The following is a 22,797-nucleotide window of genomic DNA, read 5'->3' on the forward strand; positions in this document are numbered from 1 at the left end:
CAGGGCAATATGGCAATAAAGACAATGCCTTTTTTAAAAAATAATGCATTTTCTCTGCTGCTCATCTTTACAACAGCTAGGCAGCCATAGAACGATATTATTTTTCATCTCAGTTCCTGTCCTTCAACAAACGAACACAGCTGCTTGTTACACCTCCTCAACAGATCTATCTTATACTGAGTCAGCCCACTGGTCTGTTAAGGTCAGCACTGTCTACTCTGACGAGGCAGCTGCTCTCCAGGGCTTTTCACATAAACCACTTCTGAATTGGGATGTTGTGGGTTTTCCGGGTTGTATGGCTGTCTTCCAGTAGTATTTCCTCCTGATGTCTCGCCTGCATCAAGATGCCAGCCACAGATGAAGGTGAAACGTCAGGAGGAAATACTACTGGAACACAGCCATACAACCCAGAAAACCCACAACATCTCAGTGATTCCAGCCGTGAAAGCCTTCGTCGCTACTTCTGAATTGTTTTAACTACAGAGGCTGGGGACTGAAACTGGGTAGTAAAAACATTCTCTCTCACATCTTGCAATCCCAGTTTCATCGAGGAGAGACAACTGTGCTCTTTAACTAAAAATCTTGCCACGTTGACAGTTTCAAAGCATAGCCTTAGCACGCTAGAGAGCAACAAGCTATTCAGGGTATAAACCTCCAAGAGTCCAAACTATCTGACCAAGGAAGCTTTGACTCTTAGAAGCTTATACTCTGAAAATCTTGTGGGCCTCTAAGGTGCTACTGGACTTGACTCAAGCTAATCCTGCCAAGTGAAGATCATTGGTTCAATAGGACTTGATGTGAGCTTTTCAGAATCGAGTCTGCCCGTCTACAGACACACAGCCCCACCTTGAGATTAGTTTCTTGATCAAATTCATTGTCTATTTCCATTTTGTAAGCATTGCTTCATACAAATTGCATCTCAGTTATCCCTAGGGTAGAATCTGTAGAAAAATTCTGACTAGGCCCAAAACAACTAAGGATATTTCTAGCTGAGCAACAATTTAAACCCTGGTCTCCTGGATCTCAGTTTTCCCCTGCCCCCACATTATAACAGCAACTCCCTACAACTCACTGCAACCCTGTAGTAGAACCGCAGTGTTTTCATCCCACTGCCCCAAACTTCCATCTTCATAGCTTCACCCAGCATTGTTTACCATCCATGTTTGTTTATTTAGAAATATACACTTAACATTCTCTTAAATAATCAAGCCAGCTAACATTTCAATAGCAATGCAGTAAAAGCGCAACATAAAATAAAATTCAATTAGCTCTCTGAAACCTGACTCTAAAATTAATCCAATAAAATTACATAAATATTGCAAAACACATTTTAAAAAAAAACCCTGCTTAAATAAGACTCTGCCAAAATTTGGTTGTACAAAAACAACGCCTGCAGACTAGACCTCGGCAATACTCAGTGGGCAGACTGATAAGGGCCCTGCTGCGTCCAACTGTTTCAATTTCTCAAATAGAAAGAACCGAGCAGGGCAGATATTAATGGTTGTGTGTATGTTTCAATCCCCCACAACCAAAATCTGATCCATTCCAGATCCCTTCTTTTACAGAATCCAGATGCCAAGTCAATGCTTAGCCTTAAGAAGAACAGCAGTTTGGATTTATACCCCACCTTTCTCTCCTGTAAGGAGGCTCAAGGTGGCTTACAAGTTCCTTTCCCTTCCTCTCCCCACAACAAACATCTTGTGAGGTAGGTGGGGCTGAGAGAGTTCCAAAGAACTGTTACTAGAGCCCAAGGTCACCCAGCAGGAATGCAGGAGTGCGGAAACACACCTGGTTCACAAGATAAGCCTCTGCCACCCAGGTGAAGGAGAGGGGAATCAAACCCGGTTCTCCAGATTAGAATCCACTGCTCTTAACCACTACACCACGCTGCCAACTGATCCTAGTAACCTGCTTTCCTTTTCACTTGAAAAAGCAACAACAAAGAAACCTGGATGGGAGAGAGAGAGAAGGTGCAGAGTTGTTTTCTCCTTTCTAGAAGAAAAGAACAAGGAACTGATTCACCAGAGGTGTGATCCTACATTCCATTACCTGTTGTAGTTAGGCACAGTGCCCCTGTCCAAGTCTCGGAGTGTGAAGGGGTCCACGCGGGCACAGTACCACTCCAGCCGCCCCTTGTGCAAAGTGTCTGTGACATGAAGGATCTCCCGACACTTGACGCACAGCGCATAAGGATCCGCAAGGTCCAGGAGGGTAAGGTTGACACGCACATAGAACGAGTCCCCAGGAACCTTTCTCCCAGCATCCAGAGCCTCTTTGAGAGGCTGGTATCCTGACAAAGGGAAGAAGGTGCACAGTGGAAGAGGCCCCGAGGAGAGCAGTGCCAGGTACAACTACTCAACATCTGCATAAATTAACAGTGTGCTACACAGAAGTCAAACTCCACGGTGGCTCAGGAATACAAGATCCAGAGATACTGAAAACTATTCAAAGGCTGTATGGATCTTCCTCCCACACCAAGCAAGCAAGCAGCACTAAACAAATGACTACTGTCATGCCACCACAGCAGCCTCTTTCTTAGTAACACACAGACTGCAAATGCAAAAAAGGAGCCTCTCTCTATTGGGGAAAATACACCAACACCCCTTGTTCTGGAAAAAAAGAAGAAGGTGGAGTCCATGCTATGGCTTCCCTTTGGCTTGGTCTCCAAGTTTCTAAGGTTATGACAAAGTCAGCAAAGACTGTGATGGGCTTTGGATAGGATGATCATCCCAAGAAACAGAATTGTTTTAGATAACATCAGCACAATGCTGATGTTCTGTAGGGTCAAGAAGCAATTTTCACCCAGAGACCCTGGAGGGGCTTTTGCCATCTTCTGGGCAGGGAGCAGGAGTCACTACAGGGAGGTAGTTGTGAATTTTCTGCAGCATGCGGGGGTTGGACTAGATGACCCTGGAGGTCCTTTCCTACTCTTTGTTTCTATGATTCTGTCAAAATACTCCATCCTGAAATAGATTCCTCTCACCCAATATTATCTGTTCTGACATTCTCGGATTCTCAGGCAGACATCTTTCCCAGCCCACCGACCCAAGGTAATTTTTCACGGGGGGGCCAGAGACTGGACCTTGGACCTTCTGAAACTGAAGAAAGTGCTCCCATGCTAAGCTGTCCCCCTCTCCATTATGTGCTTACAGCAACTTACAGCAACTTACCTTTCATATCGGGCAGAAAGATGAGAGCAGATGGGTCATCCCAGTGCAACAAGCTCAGATAAGCTACTTCCTGGGTACAATTCTCCAGGGAGAGAACCTGCCCATTTAGTTGTGTCCCCCTAAGCTGCCGCAGAAAGACACACAGAAGGGGAGATGCATGGATCAGTCGCCATTTGGTCCATAACCATTTCAAATTCATACAATTTCAGGTTGACAAAGATCCCCTCCCACCTCTCTGTAAGCTACACAAGATGAGGCTGATTCATGTGAGCACATTTCCCTGGGCCAAGAGATCTTACTTCAGGCTGCTGCTGGGCTCTTCGCTCTCTCTCTGAAGGAGGAGACCTCTGCGAGGACCCCAATCTACTCTCCTGCAGTTGCCAAAATAGCCTTCAGGCTTTTGCTCGGTGGCTGACCCCAGGAACTGTGCCCAACCAATATTTAGCTTTAGTTTAGTTTTGTTTAGGCTTCAGGGTTTTATTCAGTGGCTGACCCCAGGAACGGTACATACCCAATATTTAGCTTTAGTTTTGTTTATTGGATTTTTCACTGCTCTCCCCAGCTATGCAGGCTCAGCGAGGTGAGTATCATTTAAAATACAATAAAAAACAGTAATACAGATATAATGACAACAGTACAATAAAACCACCTAATAGTCTAATAACAGCTCATAGCATCCAGATTACCCAGCGAGGATGAGAAAAAAAAAAGGGGGGGGGGATGGAAGGAAAGGGAAAGGGAAGGAAGGGGAAGGGGCCAGCTGTGATGGACTGATTGCTCTTGCAGCCCTCAGCCATTGGCCTGGTGGAACAGCTCCATCTTGCAGGACCTGTGAAACTGCAATAGGTCCTGCAGGGCCCTGGTCTCATTAGACAGAGTGTTTCACTAGGCCGGGGCCACAACCGAAAAGACTGTGGCTCTGGTTGTGGATCACCAAGTACTGTTTGGGCCAGGGACTACCAGGAAGTTGAGGTTAGCAGAGTGGAGCACCGTTTGGGCGACACACTGGGAGAGCTGGTTACACAAATATGATGGTCCCAGACCGTTTAGGGCTTTGAAGGTGAGTTCCAAAACTGTGAACCTGATCTGGTACTCCACCTGGAGCCAGTGCAGCTGCCAGAATGGTTGAATGTGTGCTCTCCACAGTCAGGAGCTGTGCAGCTGTGTTCTGACCAACAGGAAGTTTCTGGAGTAGTCTCAAGGGAAGCTCTGCATAGAACAAATTACCAAAGTCTAGTCTGAAAGTGATTGTTGAATCAATCATTGCGGCTAAGTCAGATCAGGACAGGCAGGGCACCAGCTGCTTCACCAAGCACAGCTGGGAAAATGCCAGTTTGGCCACACTGGTGTCCAGGGCCTCCTGCAAGGGTTCCCGTTGGGCTCAGAAACTGTTTCATGGGGAAAGGGAAGGGGGAGGGAACAAGGGAAGGAAGGGGGAGGAAGGGGCCAGATATCATGGAGAGCTTGTATAACATAGTAGCCCAGGGTCTGAGCAACAATTCAGGAAACCTCTGGTTCAAACCTTTCCTCTGTCAGGAACTCATTAAGTAGCGAATTTCTATGCCTCAGCTCTCCCCCTTGGCTGTCTACAATATGGGGGCAATAATATTTGAACTAATTTGCAGGGAGATAATGCAACTGAAAAACTATAGAAAAAGTTAAGCAGTGTTATTCCGATCTTCTTACTTCATACAGTTGAACTGCTGGAAGGAATCAAAAAGGCCTGCCCCTTCCAAACCTCTGGCCTGCCCCAGGGAAAGATTCTAGTTTGAACCTGTTTCTTCAGATAAATTAGGTCTGGTTGTCTCCTTATCAGTTTCTGCCTCAGTGCATGTGGCCAATTGGCCATGCTGACAGAGGCTGATGGGAATCGTGGGTTCTGAACATCTGGAGTCAAGAGGTTCCTCACCCCTGTTCTAGCAGGGGTAGGGAGCCTGCTGACTCTCAGATGTTCAGGAACTACAATTCCATCAGCCTACCAGCAGTGGCCATGCAGCAGAAACTATTAGAATTCCACTAATTTTCCTATTCCTTTCTACTTATGAAATTCATATGATTTGCAATGTATCACTCAGCCACTAGGTGTCGTTCTGTATTAGATATCAGAAATATCTTCAGGGTGTGCTCCTAGCAAACCACAGGAGATGAAATGGAGCCACCCTTTTGCTTATGATTATACATCCTCCTGCAAAGGTGTTAACTGCAATCCCACACGTTCATTCATACCTCTAGGAGCCGGTATCCCTCTCGAAGTCCGGCACTCTCAGCTTCAGAACCTGGCTTCACCCACTGAACAAAAATCCCAGTCTGGTTTCCCCCAAGGATGGAGATGTCCCCAGCAAGTCCCCTGTTTTGAGGTGCTGGGGTGCTCAGCTGACCTGCATTAGGCAACTGCACCACAACAGATCTGAATAGAGACAAAAAGAAACGGCAACAATTTGAATTTTGACTCCAGAATCTTTGCGCAGAACATCATTCTCTGTCTTGGCTACCATATAACAAGGAGCTCCAAAAGGCGGCTACACTACTGTTCAACTGGTCTGCATTACAGAAAGTGCCATTCTGAGTAAATAGTCAACATTCCCAGCTTGCAGCGGGCCAAAGTGATTCCGGCTCTTCCACTGCTTCCCCAGGGACTCGTCCAGAGGAGCAGCTTCCTTCTGCTTACCTTCACCACCAGCCCTACTGCCTTGTTTGCAAGGTCATACCATTGCAGTGGGCTAAACCCTACAAACCCCAAATGGAAAAATGGTCTGGAAGGAACTTCTTCTCAATTTGAAAAAGGCTCCTGGGAGAAGTTCTCGGGAATGGAGTGGCATACCCCTCCTGGAACCATGAGGAAAAGCAGAATATAAATGTTTTAAGAATGAACTTCAATAGCAATACAGTACAGGGGACTGAAGCTTTATGGGAACTGGCTGGAATCCCTTTGGGTGATCTCTGGCTCTGTTTGCAGAACAGCAGGTACAAGGAGGGCCAATTTCTCCTTGCTCTGCCCCAAGCATCCCCCCAGCCTTTTCAGCAGAGCCTAAGAGGCTACCAGGCGAAGGGAGAATCTGTTCTGTAGGTTCCATCTATTCAAGCTTCACTGGATCTAAAACCTGGGGGAAGTAGGAGCTTGCCCATGGTTTGAAACCTATGTGTGAGAAGGTAAAAAAAAAGAAAAATTTATGTATTCACCCTTACAACTTATTCCTGTTTTGTATGCTGTTCTGGTCGTTGACCATTACAATAAATATTCTATATTCCACCCTTATAATTCAAAGAGTAACCCCCAGAAAATACTGATGGCCAATGTAAGGGTTAATGGTGGATTAGGATCTGGGAGACACAGGTTCAAATCCCCCATTCTGCCCTGGAAGTTTTTATAGGTAATCTTGGCCCAGTTGAACACTCAGTCTAAGCTACCCAAGAGGCTTGTTGTGAGGATAAACCAAGAAAAGGAGAGTCATCATTAATTCATCAGCATTAATTCAAGGAGGGGGAAAATTAAGAGGCAAGCATACCTCCTGGCAAACGCCTGCTGATCAGAAGTGCGGGACAAGCAAATTTCTGACTTGGCTCTGGTGTGCACACTGATGGAAGAAGAGGGCGATTTGGCAGCTGAGAGAGTAGTCGTAATACTTCCTAAACAGACAGAAGGATGTGCATCATCATCACCACTGCGGAAAACGTCTGAGGGTTTGGAATTGCTCAGCATCCCTCTGACCCAAAGAGCATTCATGAGTTTCAGAGTAGAGCTCTGACAGCGACAGGATAGGAAATACACATGCTTGGGCTCCCAAAATGGTACTTCATGTGGAACTCTCCCATTCTCCCAGCAGGAAACCCCCATGATTGCACTGTTTAAGATTACCCCAGCTGTGCACAATGGAAAAGCAACACCCAGGAGGATGGATGGAGTAATGTTTAAAGAACTCCTCAGTTCCTGAAAATAGAGCATGAAGTGCAGGCACAGTCTTGAACTGGACTCCAATTATCCCAGGACTGAAGACTCAGAAACACCTAGAAAAACCTGAACTGGACTGTGGTGTCTGGGACAAATCTTCACCCTGGTCTAAACATGGTGCTCCCACAGCTGTCTGAAGAAGCCAGACAGACTTTGCATGCATGCCAATTCCCCGAAGGAGGTATGCTGATAGAATATGCCACAAATCTAGCCGAGTCCAAGATATACAGTGGGACATATTCTAGAGATTTACAGCCTGTCACCAAAAGCCGATAACAGCCTGAAGCAAAGAAATTTATCTCTTCCGGTTCCTGCTCCTCTGAAGTTGAATCGAATTCATTGTCAAATAAATCCCTCTCTAAATTAAACACGTCAGACTGGAATGGCCTAAAATCTAAGCACACATGCATGCACGCTGTGGGTGAACATCCATGGAGGTGCTCCCTGAACAACTGGTAGAAGTAAAGACGGGGCAAGGGCACTCCCTAGTGTACATATGGTCTTGTCATCAGTTTGACAGAAGGAAGCCCCTCCTCTCCCCAGTTCCCTTACACAATCTTCAAGGAACTCCATAGTAGAAAAAGCATCATGGACAATACCTGTTAAGTCTTCCATGCTGCCAAAGGACCCATAAGACTGACTAAGGATACAAGAGAAAGACAAAAAAGGAGATCACATAAGATTAAAATACTCAATTTTTCTTTAAAACATAATTTTGAATCCCACCCTTTCTCCATACGTAGCACTATTAGAGAGTCACCTATCTCAATAACAATTAGGGGCCTGATCTGCTCAGTTTCAGAGATTATAAGAGCACCACTTCCTGAATTCATCACTGACTTGACCGCAACAACGGCAGCTTCGACTGGCCAGCCAGTTCTCAAACATCTCTTCTCAGCCATCCATTCTTCTCCTCATAGCCAACATTTGGCCTTCAACCCTAGCAAAAAGACACACTCTCACTCTGCAAACATTACAATGTTCATCCTCCAATGGCATTCCTGTAGGTGGTACTTTCAGATCTTTCTCCACCATTCATGCATACTTAAGCTTCTCCAAAAGCCACGGCCTCCTTCCGACCTGCTAAAATATCCTTTCTTTGACTGACAACCTTCCATTCCACAGCTTGGAGTTCTCATTCGATGCCTCTACACCCAATACACCAAAACAAAGAATGCTTAACCGTACTGTCCGACAGGTATCATCACCACCACCTCCACCTTGCTAAATTCCTTGAAATCTTGGGACAGTGCATAGGGAGGGGAATGAGCTCAGCAGAGGTTAATGCCACTGTGTTCCCCTTCCAAAGCAGTCTCTTTGTCCAGGGGAACTGATTTCTACAGCCTGGAGATCAGCCGTAATTCCAGAGCTCCAAGACCAGGCCTCACCTGGAGTTTGGTAATTTTACTAGCAAGGCTGGGTACTTACTGAACAGACCTCTCAACCAAGGATCAATGGGACCCCAACTGCAGCACAATAATATTAGGTTTGATGAAGAAATTGATTTGGGAATTAACTCAGTATCCCCAATATATACTGATTACCACACCATAATGCATTGCTGTTGAGGCACTGGACGTCAGGAACAAAATTCAAGATGCTCACAGGGAAAAATTCCATAGCAGCACAGAAGGCCTGGGAGCCCAGACAATACCTCTTGGAGTGCACCCATCCACTTTCACGTTGCCTGCGAAGTATGGAGCCAGCACAAGGTGGGAAGGGAAAGATGGAAAGGCGATTAATTTCCTTTTCTCTGTCTGGAGTCACTTCCTATGTAGAAAGGAAAAAATGCTTCAAAACCAGATCCAAACTTCCTCATCTCATTCGCTTCTTGTTCCTTCTCATACTGGGGCAGTACTTAAAAAAAATCTGGTGATCATATCAATTAGATTTGCATTACATGATGGTGCATTATATGATGGCATAAGTTATAGGTAGCTAGCAAAAGAGGGATTTTATTCCTTGGCATGGGTGTGAGAGAAAGAGAAATATCTCTTATATGAACGGTGACACCAGTCACTTTCTTTTCTTCCCTTTTTTTTTGCATTAAACCTTTTAAGACTGGCCATCCAATTAAGTCAAGGGCACCTTCTGAAATTGATCTTTGTAACATACTAAACTACAAACATGAAAGCAGAAGTTCATGTGGATCAATTATTTATGCTAAATCACTTTAATGCTATAATTTATGATACGCTTCCAAGAGGGAAGGCAAATGCATAACAGTATCTTACGGTCTTAATCAAATTGTGTTAAACCCAATTAAAAGGGGGGAAAAGAGAAAAACCCAGCAGCTCAACATAATTCACGAGTCTTGGAATAAAATTGAACTGTAAAAAGGTGATATTGTACAGTATATTTCCAGTACATTTATTTCCTTCTAATTTATTGCAATTCTGCAAACGCTGAATATTAAAGAGATTAAGTTCAGTCCTGCCTCAGCCGTCAATAGCATTAATAATTGTGAGGTTACGGGAGGCTAGAAAAAGCAACACAACTTCCTTTGCTACCTGCTATTCCTTTTCAGGTCCAGCAGCATTTCAGCTGGAAGAGCAGGGCTTTAAAAAATGAGCAGTTTGCTTGCTTATTTCTCTCCAAAAGATACAGCCGCAGATCCTTAAATACAAGCTAGGAATATAGACTCCCATGCAAGAATTCGGTAGTCAGCCACTCGCCTGACTGCCAAGCCAATTCAGAGCAAAATACAGGGCGAGGAGCCAAACCCCACTGCCCTTCTGCTCCTTACTCTGCTGCCGTCAGTCACCAGCACATTCACGGCCAAGTGAAACGCTCCAGACCACCACGCTGGCTGTTCTGGGAAGGGGAAACTCCAAGAAGCCTATTGGATTGTAACCAACTTTGTTTCTGGAAAATTTCCCTCCATCTGAGAGCCAGCTGTGATGAGAACGTTGGCAGCGGCTCTGGGGCACCTTTTAGAGAAGAGCGGGGAAAATGGCAGGCTGGGCTCTTCGCCCAACGTTTTGCAATAAGGCTAAACGCTGCAGATCAGATGTATATGCTTTACTGCAGTTGCCATTTTCTCCCATAAAGAATTGAAATAGGGGAAGAAAGTCTGTGTCCTAGGAAATCTGGAGAACTGGGTTTAATTCATCACTCCTCCGTATGAAGCGTACTGGGTGACCTTGGGCCAGTTGCAGTTTTCTCAGAACTCTCTCAGCCATGCAGAAGCAGGCAAAGGCAAATGGATAATTTCTTGCCTTGAAAATTCAAAGGGATCGCCATCAGTCAGCTTTGACTTGACAGCACCTGCAAGTCCTAAGAAATGGAAGAACCCCACAACTCTGATTTTCATATCTTCCATCTCCAAGTTTGTCTAAGATTTTTCCATAATCGTAAAGGTGGTACATTACAGTGACGCTGCCAAATGTCCTACCTGTGTTTTCCCCTCACATGATCTTGGAACAGGCCAGCTCAGAGGATGCATAGGATCATATGTATGGTGAACAATAAATTCCACTACCTCACATGCCGGCCCTACCTCCAATATTAGAATGTACCCAATTAGTTGCTCAGCCTGCAGGTGGAATGAAATCCAGCACATGCAAGCTCCGCACACACAGTGAAAATCGTATATTAAACTGAGGGTTCCAAATGCATACTGGAAAAAAACTAAGGAAACTGAATTTTGCCAAGTCGGTCCTTATGCCCCCATGAAGATGCCTCCTGGCACAAGGGGTAGGGAGTCAAGAACACTGCCCTCTCACTTTCTACTCTTCACCACAAAACAGAGATGGCTTAAAGTCCTGCAAGGACTAAAACACTCCTGAGATTCTAGAATCATGACAATTTTTAATTAGTACTTGGATATTTTGCTTATTTATACCCCACTCCCAAGAACACAGGGAGGCTAACAGCACTTTAATTATACATACGGATGGATCCATGTGTCATAAAAAGGTTCATAAAAATTCACAGCACATAAATGGACCAAGCAGGGGATAGGAGAAACAAATTAAAACAAAAAAATTAAAAGCAGAACTCAAAACTTGCTCAAAGTACTTGACAGGCTTTATCTCAGGAGACGAAATGTGTAAAAACTGTGAATACCATGATTCTCCTATTTCAGGGGGAGAGCATGCCTAAAACCATACACATAAGCTGATAGCTGAGGTAACATTGGAGTCTGGCCCTTCCTGTGTACAGTTCACATTCACACACACTGGACCTATGCATGACTGCTCAGAAGTAAGTTCATTTGATCTCAGTGGGACTTACTCCAAAGCAAGTGTGCACAGGTTTGCAGCTTTAATTCTCTATAGACCAGATTTTTCTTGCTTCTATTCAGGCACAGTTCTCCACACTTCCTAGGTAACCCATACAGCTTACCACAGCAAAATGTATCTGCCAGGGGAATAAGCTATCTTTTTTCCAACTGGAAAGAGTAACTAGAGTTGAGAGGGGTGTCACATTTTCGTCATAGCATGAGTGACAAAGAGTTGTGGTATTTTGCTTTTGGCAAAACAAACGAACGAAATAAATAAATTGATGCCACCTTGTGTCTTCTGTCCTTAATTCTTAATTCCTGGGCAGGGTTTCCAGCTCACGGTGACCCTAGGCATGACCACTTGCCATCCCAAGTTGCATTTTTTCCATTTTGGAAGAAAAAGATAGTAAGGCAAGGAAATGTTGCCAACTCCCACAGATGCGGTAAGGATAGCCTTGTTCTTTCCAGGTTGTTGTGCTACACAAATGCAAAACAGCATTACAGGTTGCTAAAGCCTCACCACTTTCTGGTTTATGCAGTCCTCAGGAAAGACAACATCCAGGACACCAGACGCATCCACAATTCCGTCCTCCAGATAGGAAGGTTTATCAACAATGCTCCAGGTGCTGCTCAAGATGGAACAGAGTGAATGGGAGGAGGAACACATCTAGGGGGACAAAAAAATTTTTAAAAATGCCTCAGCAAACTAGATGATTCCTAAAATGATACATAATGAGGTTTTTATTTACCCGGAAGCCAAACCTTCATACCTGGAACTCCCCTCCTGAAAAATAACTCACTGATTTCTTATTCCGAGATTCTGGGGAGCAGGAAAGGAGAACTCATGCAGTGGATTTCCTCATTATCTCTGGCGACTAAACATTTGCAGTAGCCTCACAGGACAGCAGGATCATGAGCGGCACAGGTGGAATTCATTAACAGCTGGGCTTTGAACAGGAATTGTGGTGGTTCTCATGCCACCACCATTTATATGTGATTAGCGCCTCATGAGGCAATTTTTGCATTTATTTCAGGAAGGTGGGGATAAATAGGTTAATTCTTAGCTACTCTTGTTCATATGTACAGCTTGTGGACATTTTCTCATGACTTTCTTGATCTATTTCGGCAACTGAGGAAGAAGGCTGTGGCCCATTAAAGCACACTCCATAATAAGCCATGTGGTGCTTTGAAAAGAATAAGGTTGGACATCTTGGAAACAGCTGTCATTCATAGCCCCATGTTCCACTGGCATAATTCCACATTGGTCCCCATATCTGTTCACACCTCAAGCAGGGGCAAATATGGAACCGGAGTGATGCTTGAGGCTGTGGACAGTGGATAGATTGTTCACTTTCTCCCCCAGAGGGCTGAAGAATGCCTAAGGCCTTATCATCAATATACTGCCTGGAGTCTTGCAAGTTTCCGTAGTGCTTAAAAACAGGCAAAATCTGTTTGGCTACAGGTGATAAAGTAACAGAAATGTGCACTCATTATGGATAACCCTGTTCCTGTCACATAAAAAGAGTCCTGCCGGATCCTATAATTGGTCCATCTAGTCTGGAATCCTTTCTGGAAGACCAACACAGGGCTTAGAGGCTGAGCCTTCCTCAGATGTTGCCTCCTGGCAGTGGGATTCAAAGACTGATTGCCTCTAAACATGGAGGTTCCATTTAGTCATCATGGCTAGTCGCCACTGATAGCCCTACCCTCCATTAATCTGCCTAATCCCCTTTTCAAGCTGTCTGTGCCTGTGGCCACCACTATATCCTCTAGCAGCAAATTTCACATTCCAAACACTCACTGTGTCAAGAAATATTTCCTTTTTTTGCCCATCAGCTAGGATTATCAACCTCTTCGTAGTACAGGAGATCTCCTGGGATTATAACTGATCTCCAGCTGACAGAGAAAAGTTTACCTGGCAAAAATGGCTGCTTTGGAAGGTGAAATGTATGGTATTATACCCCATTGAAGTCCTTCTCCTCCCAAATACCACCATCCTCAGGTTCCGACTCCAAAATATCCAGAGCTGGCAACCCTACCATCAGCTTGATTGGATACCCCCAAGTTCTAGTGTTCTGGAAGAGGGACAAAAAGTTATCTTTGTCTCTCTAGCCGGTGCATGTTTTTAAAAGCCTCCATCCTGTCTCCCTTTAGTTGTTGCTCTCTTAAACTGAAAAACCCCAAATCCTTCAGCCTTTCCTCACAGGGAAAGTGCTCCAGCCCCCTAAACATCATGATGGTCCTATACTTTTTCCAGCTCTACAATGTTCTTCCTGAGACAGGGTGACCAGAACTGCACATATTATTCCAAAGGAGGTCCCACATCTATACATCTATAAGGGGGTATTATAATATCAGTTGTTTTATTTTCAATCCATTTCCTAATAATCCCTAACACAGAGTTTGTCTTTTTCACTGCTGCCAGCACACTGGGTTGATGCTTTCATTGATATATTTAGTACAGTGGTGGCGAACCTTTGGCACTCCAGATGTTATGGACTACAATTCCCATCAGCCTCTGCCAGCATGGCCACGGATTTAGTACAACCCCAAGATCTTCTTCCCTCTCCGTCTCAACAAGTCCAGACTCCATTCAGACCTGAAGCTGCAATCTTTTATTCCACCCGACCTTCAAGCTACTGTCAGTCCCCAGCTAGGCCAGTTCTACTATGGCAATGCAAATCCTGTTGTCAACCCCTCTTGCGATCCCCACTTCAATCCAAGCCCTGGTCTGTCCTCCTTTCCCTCCCTCTGGAAGATCCTCCTTTTGAACAAGAACTTCCCACTGCTAAACTCACCTTCTTGCCCAAGCCCCTGGCACAATGGCATCGCTGCAGATGAGCCTCTAGTGTGTTGATCTTGCCTTCTGCCTGGGTCAGTTTGCTCAGCAACTCATCCCTCTCCTCTTCCAAGGCACGAACACGCTTGCGGTACTGGTCCTTTTCAACAAGGCTTTGGGAGTACTGTAGTTGAATGCCATCTCGACTCCGGATTGCCTAAAAGAAACACCATGCTATAGTGCAGTGATGGCGAACCTATGGCACGGGTGCCAGAGGTGGCAATCTCTGTGGGCACTCGCAGAGTGCCCCCACACACACACACACATACATCTAGGCTGGCCTGGGTCGCTGGGCTCGATTATTAGCATTAAACCTAAGACCTAGTTTTAAGGAAGCAGTGTAGGTAACCCTGTTAAGCGCTGTTAAACCCCACTGATTTTCATGCGAAGAACTAAAGTGCCCTTATATAAAGCCCTGGTGCGACTGCACTTGGAGTACTATATTCAGTTCTGGTCACCACATCTCAAAAAGAATATCGAAGAGATAGAAAAAGTGCAGAGAAGGGCAACGAGCTTGATTGAGGGATTGGAGCATCTTCCTTATGAGGAGAGGCTGCAGCGTTTGGGACTCTAGTTTGGAGGAGGGGAGACGTCCTGAGGGAGGGATATGAGTTGAAGTCCTATACAGAGGAATTATGCATGGGATAGGAAGGAAGAATGTTGACAGGAGAGAATTTTTCTCTCTCTTTCTCACAATACTAGAACCAGGAGGCATTCATTGAAAATGCTGGGGGGAAGAATTAGGACTAATAAAAGGAAACACTTCTTCACGCAACGTGTGATTGGTATTTGGAATATGCTGCCACAGGAGGTGGTGATGGCCACTAACCTGGATAGCTTTAAAAGGGGCTTGGACAGATTTATGGAGGAGAAGTCGATCTATGGCTACCAATCTTGATCCTCCTTGATCTCAGATTGCAAATGCCTTAGCAGACCCAGGTGCGCTCAGGAACAGCAGCAGCAGCAATTGCCATTGCCTTTTCACCTCCTGCATGTGAGCTCCCAAAGGCACCTGGTGGGCCACTGCGAGTAGAAGAGTGCTGGACTAGATGGACTCTGGTCTTATCCAGCAGGTTAGTTCTTATGTAAAGTGCAATCCTTTACCTGGGAGTAAGCTCAGTGCTGGCAATGAGGCTTGCTTCTGAGTAAACCCTGCTAGGGTTGTGATTCACCCATTGGAAGAGTTGCATTGTTGCTTCAAAGCAAAGCCACCAACTACCACCAAGCTTACTCCTGAGTAACGCACGCCTCAGAGCCAACCATTTTTTCTAAACGAAAACCTCAGTATGCAGGTTAAATTGCCATGTTAGCACTTTGCAATAAATAAGTGGGTTTTGGGTTGCAATTTGGACACTCAGTCTCGAAAAGGTTCGCTATCACTGCTATAGTAGTAGGTGTAGCAGAGATATACTTTGGACAGATGGGATTATGTTGGCCCATAATAAAGGTGGATTGGATTGGTAGACAAACAAGCCTTTTTTTAAAATCCTGAATTCTGCAGTCTGAGTGATGCAAATTAAACAATTTTACACCTTTTTGCTTTTTCTTGCATTTCCTTGTCTCTGCCAAAAGAGCTGAGCAGGTGGGAATGTCCTGCCCCTTTAACAGAGGTGTCATGTGTGCGAATGGGTAGCAGAAGCTTTTTATGGCACAGAGGTAAATAACATCACCTGGTAAACAACATCCCATTAATCTTATGTTAAAGAAACAGGAGTCCCCACCCCACCAGGCAGTCTTTAGATGCATCTTATGTTACCTGGAGTACTGTGGGATGCAGCTATATTGGGAGAGGAAAAGTACCACAGTGTTAAAACTTGCCCTGAATTTTCCTATTGTAAGATTCAGCCATCTAGCGGGGCCTCCAGTTCCACAAAAGGAAACGACATCTGAAAGTGGCAACTCACCTGATCTCTTTCTTTTTCAATCTCCTCCAACTGAGACAGCACCGTGTTCATTCTGTGCTTATACAGGTCACAATTTTTCTGCAAAGTTTGGTATTTCAGCTGGAGAATCTCCACCTCCTGCAGGTACTAAGAAAGGAGAAATGCAGTGGATGACATCTTCCACAGATATATTTATGGCTTAAACTAACCCGCCACTCAGCTCTACAACTTATTTTTGGCACCAGCGCCAAATCTGGGATACAGATTTATAATAAATAAGTGCAGATCATTTCCTGCATTTTCACACTGCCACTGACTCTGTTAACTGCGATTGACTGACTGTCCTAAGATGGGCGGGTATCAGTTTATTAGCCAACTTGTTGTGAAAAGATGGAGTATAATTCTGGAGTATAAGATGGATTATAAATTTTCTAAATAAATACGGAAGGGAGCTTGGCGCTGTGCCACCATGAACACTTGCAGGTGGGGACCATCTTACCTTATCTCTCAGTTCCTCTGCCCACTGCAGCTCATTTTGCACAGAATCTAGTTTCTGGCAAAGTTCCTGGCGGTCTGCCTGTGCTTCCTTCCAGTCATGCTCCAGAATATCTAGAAGGATCCGCTCAGAACCTGGCACCCGGCCTTCACTTGCCATCTGAATAACATTAAGATTGTGGAGTCACTTCTCTGCCCAGATGACTAAACAACAGGAAGCAAAATGTGTGACCTTGAGAGCAGAACAGTCACAGTGCAACAATTCCCTTTCGGGGTGACTTTTATTACCAACCTTTCCAGCAGGGGAACCAAAGTAAAAAACGTTATCTATATACACTTCTCCTGAATCACTCTTCACAAGGATGTAAAGGCATATCCATACGGCTGACCTGAACCAGCTTTTCTACTGTTTTAGATGTTACAACACCCCATAAAAAAAATCTTAGGATCTGTCATTTGGTGAAGGTGCTGCATATTCATTGTTAGCCACAATTTCCAGGAGAGAAAGAACAACTTGTTCAACCAGCTGAAGTTTTATTTATTTAATTTGTATCACATCTCCTCCTCTTGCCGTATCAATATTCCCTAGACCAGGGTTTCCCAACCTTTTTGAGCCTATGGGAATTTTAGGATTCTGACAAAGGGTGTTGAGGGCAATTAAAAAGTGGCTGCCCCAGGGTGGAACCACCACAGAATGTTAGAGAGTGCATAACTCTTAATAGTAACTCTTCAACTTTTCAGGCAGAATCTCTGCCTAGCAAGATGCCTTTTTAAATTCAATTCAATAAGCCTTTATTGGCATATACACGATAGTTCCAGTTAAAATATAGTTCCAGTTTAAAAATACAGTTCCAGTTAAAAAGTGAATAGTAAAAAACTTCGCGTTGGTCATACATTCAGTTTACAAACTTCTGACAAAAACTGCCACTATAAAACAACAATGAAAATCCTGACAATTTAAAATACCTATACTGTATTAAAATATTGCCTCCCTTACATAGCTTATCTCCAGTCACACAGTAAAAAGTCCTCTACTTTACCAATCGCAATTTTTATAGGTCTGCACAGCCAATTGGATCGCCAATGGCCAAGCAGAAGTTCTGCTGGGCAAAAGCCCCACTAGATCCCACCCTCTTCCTAAACACAGTTGGCTGACACCATGGCACCAACGGATGCCAGATTAGGGACCTTTACTTTGGTTTATACATTTTTAAAAGCCATGTGGTGAGTCACTTCTAACTGGCTATTTGTCAGTCCACTGAAACAAATCTTTTTGCCTGTCCCATGGAATCTCCTAAGACTGAAGAGAGCTTCCACATTAGCAATAGCCACCTCGGGAACACCCAGTGCCCACAGAATCTAGAACTGGTGTCAGAATTCTCCATATCACTAAGAGTTTGCAACATAAATACTGACATAAGACACATGTAAGTGTCACACAATGTTAGGATCGGAAGGGACCTAGGAGATAATCTTGCTCACAGAAGAAATACTCAACTGAAAGATCATTACAAGAAAATGACTAACCACAGACCAGGAAACACATAGACCAGGGTTAACAAAAATACAGATGTCCAAAATGAGGTCACTGACAGGTGAAAAGCATGAACTAAAGACACACACTGAGTCACCTTAACAGCATAGAGTCAAAACATCATAACTAAGCAATGTTCTATGGTTCATTAGAAACACAGTGAGACAGACTTCATCTTTCAAGATGAGAACCTCACGTTTTCATGCCTTGGGGATCAGGGTTTTTTTTATTATACAGGTTAACAGCAATGTCAACACTTTATGGAACATATGGGCAACTTATGTAACTGACTATATCCAGATTTGTACTCATTAATCTTTTTCTTAAAAACTGAAGTCTACTTTCCATATCAACAGGAAAATGACAGATGGTAGGGCAAAGAGGACTGAACAGAACAAAGGAGAGAATGATGGGGAAATGTCATTCCAGGTGTAATAGGAAGCACATCTAGGTCTCATATGATTCCAAAAAACAGACCATGTGTGGGCAAATGGTGCCTCCCCTGACCAAGTTAAATTGTAATTTTGCCACTTCAATCCTTATCGTGGATGGGAACCCAAACAGAGAACATCTTTAAGTAGTTTTCTTTGGGCTTTGACATGCTGCAAGTTATTAAGATAAAGTTGTATAAATAGCACTAGAAACAACTGAGGATATAAAGGTCTATCCCAGGGGTAGGGAACCTGCGGCTCTCCAGATGTTCAGGAACTACAATTCCCATCAGCCTCTGTCAGCATGGCCAATTGGCCAGCACTGGTAGAACTGATGGGAATTAACAATTCCCTGAACATCGGAAAAGTCTATCCGATGCAGGGGTGGCCAACCTATGGCACTCCAGATGTTCATGGACTACAGTTCCCATCAGCCCGTGCCAGCAGAGCCAATTTGCCGTGCTGGCAGGGGCTGATTGGCCACTCTATCGCATAGGATGTCTTCTGACAGAGAGAAAAGAAATACTACAGTTGACATGTTCATATGTCAATCATTGGCAAGACAGAGGAGCGAGCAGAGGAGAGGAGCACACACAGCCCATATCGCCAGCTGCCAGTGTGCTGCTCCCAGACAACAGCTGAGAGACAAGGCAATTCAAAGCACCAATTGATATTCCAGCACTGCCTTAACACTAAGGGACTTTTATTTTAAAACAGCTATTATTTTTAGTGTTTTAATAACACCAGCCCTGACCCAGCACCAGAAGCACTACATCCTATCATCCGGCAATGCATGCAGGTGATTTTGTTTCCACCTTGTTGCAAGAGGTTAACCTGTTAAGCACATTTTCTCTTTTCAAATAAATCCTAGGAAATGTGCATTCCAGACAGGCAGAGAAGGAACAGGCAGCCTTGAAGAACTGATAGGGCGGGGGGGCGCAAGAGGAGGAGAAACGGATGAAGGGCAAATGTTCAGGAAGTGACAGGGCTGTGGAGAAAGAGGGTAGATCTTCCATTTAAGGGATATGTGCAAACTCCCACTTGTTGGCTAGACAATGCAGGACATGGGTGCTACCCAGCTGTGGGGAGAGAGCACCAAGGAACGAGGCGATGAAGTCCTTGCAATCATCAGCTGCTTACCAAGCAGGGCTTAAACTAGGATCTTATGGTCTCAAGCAGGGACCCAGCCTAGTAAGCAACCGGGCACTACATGCAAAGAGGCCTCAAAGTCCTCTTTGAGAGCAGCAGTGGTGTAGTGGTTAAGAGCAGGTGTACTCTAATCTGGAGGAACCGGGTTTGATTCCCTGCTCTGCCGCTTGAGCTGTGCAGGCTTATCTGGGGAATTCAGGTTAGCCTGTGCACTCCAACACACACCAGACCTTGGCTATTCACAGCTTTTTGGAGCTCTCTCAGCCCCACCCACCTCACAGGGTGTTTGTTGTGAGGGGGGAAGGACAAGGAGCTTGTAAGCCCCTTTGAGTCTCCTACAGGAGAGAAAGGGGGGATACAAATCCAAACCCTTCTTCTTCTTCCTCTTCAGGCACAGAAGAGAACAGGAATAAAGGCACTTTGGATCAGCACCTGCCAGTGGCAGACTATACAGTGCCTTTGCCTGGTCTGGTTAACAAAGCAGTAGCTGAGAGCTGGCATGGCAGAGCACTTAGAGTCAGACTAAGATCTAACAGAACCGGGTTCAAATCCCCACTTGTGCCACAGAAACTTACCGAGTGACCTTGGGCCAGCCACACATTCTCAGCCTAACCTACTTCACAGGGTTGGTGTTGTGATGACACATTGAAGGTTATAAGCATTTTCAATGAGATAAGAAGCCATGGCTGTATGGGGGTGGGGGGGTCCTTGAGGCAACAGAATAATCTCCTAGGGCAGGGGTGTCCAACTCTGGCCTTCCAGATGTTCATGGACTTCGATTCCTATCAGCCCCTACCTCGCAAGGTGCCTGATGTGGGGAGGGGAAGGGAAAATGATTGTAAGCTGCTTTCAGATTCCTTATGGTTGAGGAAAGCAGGGTATAAAGTCAAACTCTTCTTCTAATCCCAGGTGATCTTCAACTACCACCTTGAGATTGGCAGTCCTATGGGAAATGTGCATCACAAGGTAGATACAGCAGCTCTACTGCTCTCCCTGGTCAGAAGTGCGGGACGTGCACATAATGCAACTAGCTACCGTTCCTTCAGACAAGTCACAGGGGGCCTTATCTTGCCCCAGCCCACCCCTTCCTCACTGCAAGAGAAGCCAAAGTTTCAAGGCAGAAACACTATCTGCAGCTTGATATAACACTGACCTGGGCTGGCATTAAACCCAAACAGATTTCACTGCTGATTTATGTGTTTTTGTTATTTTGGTTTTTCTCTGTTCCTAGATATTAATCAATTGTTTTGTTCCCAACTGTTCCATTCACGTTACATAAAATCAGTGCCTAAATGTTGCCTGCAGTCCAGACAATAATTGCTCCTCTGCTTTTCGCGCCTTATCCTTACCGTACCTTCAGGGGCTCCTGGGATATTCATAATTAACGATAGTTTAAGACCATTTCTCTAAACAATATATATATATCATAACTGTGCAAAAGCCCATTACATGTAGTGCATTCTTTGTTAAAATGAAAAACCCTCAATAAAAAGCTATTTAAAAAAAAAGTACAGGAGTCCTGAGTGGCATCCCTGTTTATTAGGTTACTCTCTAAATACTGGTACAAAAGTGGTCATAACCAAAAGTAAATTGTTTGTTCAAACATAGATTTTATATGCTTAAAAAACTCTTCAACCTCCAAATACTTCCCCACCCCCTTCCCCACAGAACACTACTGTTCTCATTTCTGTTTGCCCAACCTCTGGCACTGGTTTGATTACAGTTGGCTAAAATGGTAATTATGACATTAACAGAGGATTCACACATTGCTGGCTTTCCTTTGTGCCAGCTTTTCCTTTCGGCAGAGAAGAGGGAAAGGGGCACACAGTGACAGTTCACTAACAGAGCACATGTGCTGCCCACCTGAAGGCCCAAATTCAACCAACCAGCATCTTCAGTTCAGCAAATCTCAGGCAGCTGGCCTAGGAAAGGCCTCTGGGAAAACTGCTGTCTCTGCCAGAAAAGGGAGAAGATAAGCCAATAATCCTTTTACTTTGGTAATGACTCCTCGTAAGGCAAGTAATTTCTCTCATTTTCCTATTAGGATTATTCCTTTTCCTTTGCTGTCCCAGCTAATACCTGCATCACGTTCTGCAGCTCCTGAAGTGAAGCTATGAGCCTTTGGTTCTCTGCTTGCATCTCTGATATGGTGTCTGCAAGCCCAGTTTCTTCCACCTCTCGTTGGGGAGCCTGGGATGCCTGCTTCTTGAGCACAGAGCACTCTTCCTCCAGGCTGCTCACCTTGCATTTCAATTGATCCACCTGGAACACAGGTAACAAAGATTAACCAACCCCTGCTACTGAATAAGTCTCAATTGAGACAAAAGCAGCAGAAGAGATTTATATAAGGCTCAACCTGAACTGGGCTAATTAAACAATTTTGTCCTCAACACCTGGACATCCAAGTATTTGCAAAGAGTGTTTCTCCCACGCCACATTTCTAGAATTAGGGAGCAGGTCAAAAAGCAGACACAAGGGTTTTTTTCAAACAAACTTCTTTTCCTTAAAAAGATTACTTACTGCAGAATAATGACTGAATCTGGGGTTAGAGCCTGCGAAGGGAAGAGGCCTTAGCAGAGAATAATGCCACCCTGAAAGCAGCCATTTTCTCTAGATCCCTGTAAATCTAGATTTCCAGGCCCCACATGGGGGATGGCAAATAACACAACTTCCTTGTTGTGTTATTAACTTCATTCATACTCTACTTTTCTCCCAGTGGGTATCCAAAATGGCCTACAACATTCTTCGCTCCTCCATTTTATCATCACAACCACCAACCTGTGAAGTAAATTGTGATGGGAGCAAGTAAACCGACAGAGGCCAAGGTGACCTCCAATCTCCAAGGTGACCAAATGGCCAGGGGCGACTAGCGAAGACCAAAACCGTCGCTCTCCGAGGGCAGCGAAGACCGAGGTTTGATTGTATAACAATATATGCTAGAAAAATGGTAGATACCTTTTGTCGGGAGGAAAGATCAGTACTGTGGGCTAAGAATCTCATGTCCAGTCAGTTAAAAGGGGACCGCATTCACACACATACACACTTCACGTGAATCAACCCAAGCATCAAAATCAGCCATGTGAGGGGTGGAAGAGGAAAGGAATTTGAATCAGAGCCAAATG

The 22,797-nt window shown here is 44.7% G+C and overlaps 1 protein-coding gene across 4 annotated transcripts in view; it reads right to left on the reverse strand.

The window, feature by feature from the left end:
* Window positions 1-22,797, reverse strand: part of CARD10 (caspase recruitment domain family member 10) — a 47,671-nt gene that overhangs the window by 12,474 nt on the left and 12,400 nt on the right. For 3 of the 4 annotated variants that reach the window (XM_048500867.1, XM_048500868.1, XM_048500866.1), the window contains exons 6-16: window positions 21,755-21,937; window positions 16,566-16,721; window positions 16,088-16,213; window positions 14,143-14,340; window positions 11,865-12,011; window positions 8,774-8,889; window positions 7,719-7,759; window positions 6,677-6,797; window positions 5,397-5,577; window positions 3,171-3,294; window positions 2,050-2,290 (exon numbers count right to left, since the gene is read on the reverse strand). In XM_048500867.1, coding sequence (XP_048356824.1) covers window positions 2,050-2,290; window positions 3,171-3,294; window positions 5,397-5,577; window positions 6,677-6,797; window positions 7,719-7,759; window positions 8,774-8,889; window positions 11,865-12,011; window positions 14,143-14,340; window positions 16,088-16,213; window positions 16,566-16,721; window positions 21,755-21,937 — 1,634 coding nt within the window. The remainder of the gene's footprint in view (window positions 1-2,049; window positions 2,291-3,170; window positions 3,295-5,396; window positions 5,578-6,676; window positions 6,798-7,718; window positions 7,760-8,773; window positions 8,890-11,864; window positions 12,012-14,142; window positions 14,341-16,087; window positions 16,214-16,565; window positions 16,722-21,754; window positions 21,938-22,797) is intronic. The other variant, XM_048500869.1, reaches the window with a different exon arrangement.

Source organism: Sphaerodactylus townsendi, linkage group LG06 (assembly GCF_021028975.2).
Source record: "Sphaerodactylus townsendi isolate TG3544 linkage group LG06, MPM_Stown_v2.3, whole genome shotgun sequence".
NCBI classification, from domain to species: domain Eukaryota; kingdom Metazoa; phylum Chordata; class Lepidosauria; order Squamata; family Sphaerodactylidae; genus Sphaerodactylus; species Sphaerodactylus townsendi.